Raw genomic sequence first — 10,386 nt, forward strand, 5'->3', positions numbered from 1 at the left:
CCTTTGTGGACTCGTTTACATTACGCAACAAGCACAAAGTCAATGTTGACTTTTGGTTTCACAAGGACACAAAACGCGGTTTGAACGTCCTGTGATTGTGTGACCTATATCAACTCAAAGAGGACTTTGTTTCTTTTTATACTTATTATACCACTTAACTTCGGGTGACGGTGGCTCGATATGCTATGTATGTTGCTCAACACGTCACTCGTTCCACCGTAGGCTACGTCACTTACTGCAAAAACGTTGCTATGTCACTTACATACGTGGCTTATGTCGTTTTTTATAACTCCAACCATGACGTTTTCTCTGAACCAAATCACCTAGTTCTGTTACCTAAACTTAAAACACCTGGAGTGGCGCTATTTTAGGAATCGCTCCTGTCGCTCGTATAGAGTGCTGCTTGAATGAGTCCTAAAACCTGGAAATGAGTCAGCATTTTGCACTTCCGTTTCCCTCGTCTCAAAGTCAATGTTTTTGGTTGGATGCAGGATAAGTTGAATGTTGATGTTTCTGAACCAAAAATGCATCACATAAATGTATTAGCTTTAATCTTGAAAGTCATTATTTGATCTGTTTCTTAAAAACTGAAATAATGTGACACCTACTGAAGTGTTAAGCTGTGGAGGTGTTTCCTCTCTGAATATTTTAGAAGTTATAAAAAGACGATGATGTCAGAATCAGTCTTACATCACTTCCTCTCGGCCTGCTGGTTGGTGACACCTCACTCCTGCAGACTAAACAGGCTCTGATAGTAGCTGCATGTGTGCATGTACATGCATATATGTGTGTGTTTACAGACCATGTGCTTGTATATTTGATGTGCATGTTTGAATTTTTGTGTATTTATATATGCATGTGTAGAATCTTTAATACTGCACTAACTGTAAGTTAAAGTATCATAAAAGGTATCGGACCGTCTCCCTGCAGGTGAGTCACCAGATACTTAGAGGGTCAACAAGCAGTCGCTGCTAACGAGGTGATGAGCTCTCTGATTGAACAGGTGTTGCACTTTTCTCTGTTGTCTCGATTCCTGATGAACTCAAAGATTCACATTTAAAACAACCAGAAAATCAATAAAACATGCAATGAACCACCTCCACTGATGGATCTGATGTCACAGACCTCACTACAGACTTGCTTCTGCTCAGCTCTCACAGTAAAAAGTCCCTCTGTTCAGGTGAACACCTCCGTTTGCACACGGCTCTAACTTTACTCTAAATAACATTTGAATGCATCTAAAGTGATGTGAGCTCAGGCTGCGTTCAGAGGTTCACTGGATGCTCATGACCTCTTTACTGTAGCTGTTAGATGACTCCATGTTATTCTCACACATCGTTAAAACCCTGACGTGGTGACGTCACACACACTCTGATAAAACATCAACTTTTAGTTTTATGGTTGAAAACAAACTAGTTCAGCTACTTGTTAACATTTAGGCTTTTAGAGACGTTGAGTCAGACACTCGTGAACGTGTTCATCATTTATGTGTCTCATGTCCTCACTAGAGGGTCAAACCTCCAGATCTCTGCTGCTGTTGTTTCCCACATTCTCACCAGAACACTTCTCCTTCAGTTCTCAGAAAAGCTGCAAAGACACAACGAGGAACCAACAGGTGTCAAACACCACATGTTGCTCTGCTGCAAACATTTATCTTAAATAACAGTCTTCACACGCTCAGCTTCCTCTATTTTATTTTACCCTCCCTGTAAATCAGAATGTAGATTTTAATAAAATCAAACTATAAAGTTTCAAAGTGTTTCACTCTCTTGACATCCACAAGAAACTCAGAGAGAATAAAAGTTAATATCACGCATCAATTCATCAACAGAGGAGAGATGACGTCATCGTGAGGAAGTGAAGACAGGAAGTAGATGCTGCGTTCATGTTTAAGAAGCAGCGCGTCGGAGACTTTGACAGTCGAGAGCGTGAAACCAAGAGAGGAACACGATGGCTGAATTCAGATGGATTGTGATGTCTTCATTTCTGATGCTGCAGGTGTTGAGCTTTAGAGGTAAGAGTTCAGGTTCTGTTTGTAACTTCATGATGAGTTTATTAACTCTTGGAAACCAAAGAGTGAGACACGTTTGCAAACTTATCTAAAGTTATCGCAACACTATGAATTAACTTCACTGTTATATTCATATTTCATTTTATTTTCTCAACAGCAGCAGCTCTATATTCATCCTTCACTGTCAGAGATGGAGATGAAGTCACTTTGCCTTATAAGAATGTGACACATGATCAGGATGAGTGTAACTCTACTACGTGGCTCTTCACTGGTTCAGGAAAAACAGTACCGCTGTTTGAATATGGGAAGATTCATAAAGCAGCCGAAGCTAAATCAGACAGACTGAGTGTTTCAGAGAACTGTTCTCTGGTTATAAAGAATGTCACAGTTGAAGATGCTGGTCGTTATCACTGCAGACAGTTCAGATCAGGACAAAAAGAAGGTGAAGACGTGTTTTATCTGTCTGTTGTCACCAGTGAGTATTTACATCATGATGTTTTCAAACCGTCTTGTTGGAACAATAAACTGAAACATTATAATAATCATGATGACAGTGATTCCAAGAAGTTGATTTGACTCTTGTTGTCTCTCACAACGTCTCCATCTTCACCAACAGTGACTGAACAGAAGAACAATGATGAGGTGACGTTGAGCTGCTCTGTGTCGACATATGGAGGATGTAGACACAGAGTGAAGTGGCTGAATGAGGGTGATCAGTATGATGTGGTGACACCACAACATATCTGTTCAGCCGGGTTGAGAATTAAAAAACCTCACCTTGATCAGAAGTCAAAGTCTTTATTGAAATGTGAAGTGACTGATAGAGACACTAGAGAAGTGCATCTGTTCACCTTCAGCCCTCCTCAGTCCTCAGGTGAGAATATGATGAGCTGTTTAAAATCTCTTGTGGATGATCACACAAAGTATTTGTTCATATTTGAGCTTTTAAAATCACATCGTTCTTTAATCATGATGTCAGATGCTTGAGTTTGTTTCTAACTGTACAGTTTGTTGCATTTTATTTTATTGGTTAAGATGATGCTGCAACAACGACGACTACAAAATCAACAACAACAATTCTTTCAACATCGACAACAAGAAATAAATCAGAAGTGACGAACAACGAAACATCTGAAAACAACTCGAATGAGAAGAAAGCAGAAGGTGACTGAACAGAACAGAATACATTTACATTTAGAAAAGACATGCAGACAACAAACCTCTTTGTTGAGATATCAGAGATAGAGACAGCACAAGAACACGCTAACAAACACCTCGTCATCATGAAACCCTCTGACTACATCTAACTCTTCTCTTCTCAGGCTGGTGGAGGATTCTTATCTTTGTGTCTGTGGGTGTTGCAGCAGTCTTGATCATCACTGTGTGTGTCATCGCATGGAAGAGAACTAAAGGTGAGAACATTCACAGATCAGAGTTTAATAAACAAGACGTTTTAATCAACTTAGAATCTCACTGGAAGCTAAACCCAGTTCTCTTTCTTTTGTCTTTTCAGGGAACAAAACAAAGACGGACGATAACGTGGTGAGTTTAAAATCTGAATAATCAAACGTTCATATAATCGTGATTTTATACATCAAAGCAGGGTTTTATTAACTGTGTAACTCTACACACAAAAGAGTGAGTCAGTGTGTCACTGAGCAGCCATGACGGTGTCCTCTCTGTGCAGGCTGATCCTGAAGGTGTTTCCTACGCCTCCGTCAGCTACATCAAGAAGACCAACAGTAAAGCCCAGGTGAGCTCTCTGAGTAGTGATGACGTTATGATCAGGTTGACGTCACATTGACTGTAAATATTCATGGTCACCAGGGGATGAACCGCTGTGTTTTGTCTGTGACCCCTTCACCTTTCCTATAGAATGGAGCCGCCGTCAGATATTTCATGATCTAATCAGCAGAGAAAAGCTGCAGCGCAGTGAACATTTCATCCGTTATAAAGCAGCAGAATGTGGATTTTTCAGAACTCCTGTCACATTAAGTGTATTTGTACGTCGTTTATGAGTTTCCCTCTTCCTCTCCAGGCTCACATTCAACATGATGATGAGGATGAAGGTGACGCAGTGACCTACAGCACTGTGAAGCTTCCCTCCTCTTCTGCCGCAGCCTCGGCTGACCCCAGCCACCTCTACGCCACCGTCAGCAAACCCAACAAATAAGGCGTCACTTGTTAAACGTTGAGCTTCTTTTAACAGTCACATGACTGTTTGTATCATAGATTTAGTATTTTAAGACCAAAGCAAGCAGCGTTATGAATCGATTGATCCTGATAGTTGATCTGTGAAGACATGAGGCATTGAGAGAGTTGAGGAGGCAGACATGTTGGATAAATGTGTTCTTTATACTGCGTCCCTGCACGGACACCATGAAGGTTTTGCATTTATTTTGTTACCATTCAAGTGAATGTTGCTTTTTTAGTTCAGTAAATTTGACTGTGTTGTGTTTTACTGAGTAAAGTTTTCAGCTTACAAGAACACAAATGTATTTACTTGTGTGGTTTTAACACCTTTTGAGTAAAATTGGTTTATTCTGTGTTTTACATTTTTATTTTCAAATAAAGATGAAATAAAAACTCTGTTCTCAGTTTTCTTGCTCATCTTTCTCATATTTCAAACACAACAACCTAAATCATTTATGTTTCTGACCAGAGAGTGGCACCAGAGATCCTTCACGACAAACACCTCCACTGATGGATCTGATGTCACAGACCTCACTACAGACTTGCTTCTGCTCAGCTCTCACAGTAAAAAGTCCCTCTGTTCAGGTGAACACCTCCGTTTGCACACGGCTCTAAAACGCCTCGTATAGAGTGCTGCATGAATGAGTCCTAAAACCTGGAAATGAGTCAGCATTTTGCACTTCCGTTTCCCTCGTCTCAAAGTCAATGTTTTTGGTTGGATGCAGGATAAGTTGAATGTTGATGTTTCTGAACCAAAAATGCATCACATAAATGTATTAGCTTTAATCTTGAAAGTCATTATTTGATCTGTTTCTTAAAAACTGAAATAATGTGACACCTACTGAAGTGTTAAGCTGTGGATGTGTTTCCTCTCTGAATATTTTAGAAGTTATAAAAAGACGATGATGTCAGAATCAGTCTTACATCACTTCCTCTCGGCCTGCTGGTTGGTGACACCTCACTCCTGCAGACTAAACAGGCTCTGATAGTAGCTGCATGTGTGCATGTACATGCATATATGTGTGTGTTTACAGACCATGTGCTTGTATATTTGATGTGCATGTTTGAATTTTTGTGTATTTATATATGCATGTGTAGAATCTTTAATACTGCACTGACTGTAAGTTAAAGTATCATAAAAGGTATCGGACCGTCTCCCTGCAGGTGAGTCACCAGATACTTAGAGGGTCAACAAGCAGTCGCTGCTAACGAGGTGATGAGCTCTCTGATTGAACAGGTGTTGCACTTTTCTCTGTTGTCTCGATTCCTGATGAACTCAAAGATTCACATTTAAAACAACCAGAAAATCAATAAAACATGCAATGAACCACCTCCACTGATGGATCTGATGTCACAGACCTCACTACAGACTTGCTTCTGCTCAGCTCTCGCAGTAAAAAGTCCCTCTGTTCAGGTGAACACCTCCGTTTGCACACGGCTCTAACTTTACTCTAAATAACATTTGAATGCATCTAAAGTGATGTGAGCTCAGGCTGCGTTCAGAGGTTCACTGGATGCTCATGACCTCTTTACTGTAGCTGTTAGATGACTCCATGTTATTCTCACGTCGTTAAAACCCTGACGTGGTGACGTCACACACACTCGGATAAAACATCAACTTTTGTAGTTTTATGGTTGAAAACAAACTAGTTCAGCTACTTGTTAACATTTAGGCTTTTAGAGCCGTTGAGTCAGACACTCGTGAACGTGTTCATCATTTATGTGTCTCATGTCCTCACTAGAGGGTCAAACCTCCAGATCTCTGCTGCTGTTGTTTCCCACATTCTCACCAGAACACTTCTTCAGTTCTCAGAAAAGCTGCAAAGACACAACGAGGAACGAACAGGTGTCAGACACCACATGTTGCTCTGCTGCAAACATTTATCTTAACTAACAGTCTTCACACGCTCAGCTTCCTCTATTTTATTTTACCCTCCCTGTAAATCAGAATGAAGATTTTAATAAAATCAAACTATAAAGTTTCAAAGTGTTTCACTCTCTTGACATCCACAAGAAACTCAGAGAGAATAAAAGTTAATATCACGCATCAATTCATCAACAGAGGAGAGATGACGTCATCGTGAGGAAGTGAAGACAGGAAGTAGATGCTGCGTTCAAAATAAAGATCAAATAAAAACTTAACTTGTGTTTTTATGCTCGTCTTTCTCATATTTCAAACACAACAACCTAAATCACTTCTATTTCTCACCAGAGAGTGGCACCAGAGATCCTTCACGACAAGCTCTATGCACTTCACGGCACAAACACCCAAACACACACTCATGTGTTGAGCGTCTTTATTCTAAAATCCATGAGTGTAATTCTGTGCGCTGCTGAAACTGCTCAGTAACATCTACTGGACGATTCACTTTCCAAGAAGCTCAATCTTGATTTCATGAAAGTAAAAAGGGAACAATGACATGAATAGTTCTGCAAAGTTAAAGCACTGACTGTTCATGTGTGAGACCATCTTTTTCCTGTTTTCAGATCAATGAAGAAGAGAATAGTGAATAAAGAAAGTGAAAAATAAAATAGATATATTGTAAAGATACAGAAGAACAAAGGGAGAGATGGATGGAGTGATATTATATATGTATGTCTGCAAATTTAATTTAAAAAATAAATATATATCTACTATCACTATGAAACGTCCCCAGTTGATTACTTACATTAAGACAATTGTATTTTGTATTACAAGTTTTCTGAAAATGTAATGTTTAAATATGCAAATGAGGAATTTTGTTTGCAAATGTGTGCTAATTTGCATACATTCTGCAGAACAGAAATCATAACATTGAATTTAGGAGAAATCTACAGTGAAAATTGACCAGTGCATGAAAAACCATGTTTTTGCCTGTAGTGTGTCGCCTTAACATCACATCAGATATGTATTTATCATAAGGCTTTGACGGAGGAGTGAATGTCTTTAAATCACCAATAAAAGATGAGTTTGTTGACACCTGTCACTCGTCTAATAGAAGTCACAGTTTCCTTCCTTCCAAACTCCATCGATACAAATGTTGAAGCAGATTAGACTCGAATGTACATTTACTTTGTGTGAGAAAGCAGAACCTACACACACACACACACACACACACACACACACACACACACACACACACACACACACACACACACACACACACACACACACATTTATAGACAGTAATTAGTGTGTGTGTTGAGCATGAAGAAATTGCAGTTTTGGGGGGGGGGGGGGTTGTTAACGCAGATTAGGACAAAGGGCTGTCAAACTAACTGATTCTGCTTCACTGGTGCTCCCCTACAGTAGTACATGGAACATTCCAGACACATGAAGGCCTGTCTCTGAAGACGAGGGGATTAGGATGAGGAAATTAATTACAACATAATTATATATATATACATATATATATATATATATACATATATATATATATATATACATATATATATATATATATACGTATATATATATATATATATATATATATATATATATACATATATATATATATACATATATATATATATATACATATATATATATATATACATATATATATATATATATACGTATATATATATATATATATACATATATATATATATACATATATATATATATATATACATATATATATATATATATACGTATATATATATATATATATATATATATATACGTATATATATATATATATATATATATATATACATATATATATATATATACGTATATATATATATATATATATATATATATACATATATATATATATATACGTATATATATATCAGCCCCTGAAGATCGCTAAATGTGTGGTCAACTCTCTGAAGCAAGTTTCAGATAACAAGTTTTAAGTTTTAAGGGAACTTTAGTTTTGAATGTTTCTCTGTGAGTTAAATCCAAACTTTCATTTTGGTGAAATGCAAATTCATTTTTTATGTGGATTAAATGTGGATTTTTGTTAGGCTGAGATATGGCAAGCACCACACTTTATCTCTCCAACCCCACCCATGAATGAGAGTAATTACATCATTCTGCATACAAATGGGCTGATTTAGGAGTTTTTTTCTCTTTCTTTTATGCTAAGGGTCCGTTAGACCATGACCCACTTTAAACACCCAATCACAACCGGGAGAAAACCTCCTGAGCCAATGGGACGCTTGGCGCCACCCACCTTCATGCATAATAATAAGTAGTGGAATAATGGCACAAGGGGGGACTCTTGCAGAAGCCGCAGCTTGCCTCAGTGTGTTTTTGGAGATTACTTTGCTTCCCCGAAAAACCTTCACCATGGTCGACGCCTTCTGTGCCACTTGGAAACTGGTCGACAGTGACAATTTTGATGAGTACATGAAAGCGCTCGGTGAGTAACAGTTTTTATTCTTTATTTTTTCTTCCTTTCAGTTTGCTCTGTTTAATTTCACTCACACTGGCAACAGATTCAGAGGATGTTAACGGCCACATTTCACCCCTCTGCCCTGGTCAGGTGTGGGCTTTGCCACCCGGCAGGTCGGTAATGTGACCAAGCCGACCGTAATCATCAGCCAGGACGGTGACAAGGTGGTGGTTCGCACCCAGAGCACCTTCAAAAACACAGAGATCTCCTTCAAGCTGGGAGAGGAGTTTGACGAAACCACCGCTGATGACAGGAACTGCAAAGTAAGTTGAAAGAAAGAAAATCTTCTTCATAAAAAGATTAAGATCCACTAACTTTCAGATGCCAGCAGTGCTTGGATGGTTTCTAAGAAGTGCCCTGCAATAGTAGAAGTACTTTAACTGGGTTTTAATTCAAATAATCCTCAATATAAAAGTCACAACTCTTATTTAATCCAAGATCTCTTTCTCACCACGTTCATGTGTCGAGAAGATGTTAAGTTAAAACGATTGTACTTCTGATCAAACTTGGAGTCGGGGCGGTTCCTTTGTTCCTCTATTTGTGGGTCACTGAGACGACGGGACATCTTGAGATGTGAGGAACCAACATTCGGCAGCGTCTGTACGCGCTGATTCTTCGCTTCGCTCGCTGAAAGCATTCTCCTCTTTTGCCTTTCAGTCCACGGTGACCATGGATGGAGACAAGTTGGTCCACGTCCAGAAGTGGGACGGCAAAGAGACCAAGTTCGTCCGGGAAATCAAGGATGGCAAGTTGGTCATGGTGAGACGAACACAACCCTGATCACACACATTCCTGTCCTGTCCCACTTTATCGACATACACGACTTAAATGGAGCATAATTACATAAATATCAGAGTACTCTCACTGGAAGCACTGATAATAAAACTCTCTTTCTGTGTGTGCTCAAATGAAAATAATATTTCAAACTTATGGTGAATCCAGAAGTTTATATTAGTGAGCAACTAAACTTGTTGTGAGGGCAATGCTCAGTTTGTTAGTCATTAAGACTGCAGGTTGTCTCTTTAGGATTCTTGCAGAAACTAAGGACTTTAAAAACACAGGCCCAGGGGCCCAAAGTGTCAGGGGCCTCTCTAGCCTTCACCACCAAAATGTTATTTAAAGAGACACACACCAAACAGGAAGAGACTCAAAATAACCACAGAGAAACATAAAACGATTACGAATAGACGCAACGCAACAGAAAAGAGAAACAACATGACTACAAAATAAGACAAAATGACCACAAAGACACACAAAACAAAAGAGATGTGTAACAGCTACAAAAAGACGCAAAACTCACTACAGCTGCCAGGAGCTGCCTCTCTCGATCCTCCGCTCAGTCTCAGCTCTTCTCTGTTGGTATGATGGTGGATTTGTGAACTTTCACCTCTTCGTCATGGTAACCGTCTTCTCTCCCCTGCAGAATCTGACCTTTGACGACATCCATGCGGTGCGCAGCTACGAGAAGGCGTGAGCGCTCCGACAGCATCCCAAACCGGCCAAGAAGTGTTGATTTTATAATTATTATTGACTGTCTGCTTCTCTTTGCACTTCATCCTCCTCTACATGTACACGGCCTGCAGGCTGCGCATGTTTTGTAATTTTTTTTTTTAATATGAAAACATTTCTGTCATTATGAATGGATCGTCTTTGCAACCCTGTGAAACATGAAATTAAAATAAAACACAGAGAGTAAATGTTTGTCTCTTCTCTTGTTCATTGATGTTGTGATGGTTCCATCATTCAATATGGCCGACGAGAGAATAAACACTCATTAGATTTAACCCGATGCAGATC

The 10,386-nt window shown here is 39.1% G+C and overlaps 1 protein-coding gene across 1 annotated transcript; it reads left to right on the plus strand.

Moving 5' to 3' along the window:
• The first annotated feature begins 8,430 nt into the window (after positions 1 to 8,430).
• Positions 8,431 to 10,290, plus strand: LOC142941768 (fatty acid-binding protein, brain). The gene is made up of 4 exons (XM_076083833.1): positions 8,431 to 8,556; positions 8,680 to 8,852; positions 9,247 to 9,348; positions 10,013 to 10,290. Exons 1-4 carry the CDS (start codon positions 8,484 to 8,486, stop codon positions 10,061 to 10,063), a joined length of 399 nt encoding a protein of 132 aa, XP_075939948.1. The 5' UTR covers positions 8,431 to 8,483; the 3' UTR covers positions 10,064 to 10,290.
• The last annotated feature ends 96 nt before the right edge of the window (positions 10,291 to 10,386 follow it).

The sequence above is a fragment of the Anarhichas minor genome, unplaced genomic scaffold (assembly GCF_050575085.1).
Source record: "Anarhichas minor isolate MPS153535 unplaced genomic scaffold, ASM5057508v1 ptg000136l, whole genome shotgun sequence".
In the NCBI taxonomy this organism is placed as follows: Eukaryota; Metazoa; Chordata; class Actinopteri; order Perciformes; family Anarhichadidae; genus Anarhichas; species Anarhichas minor.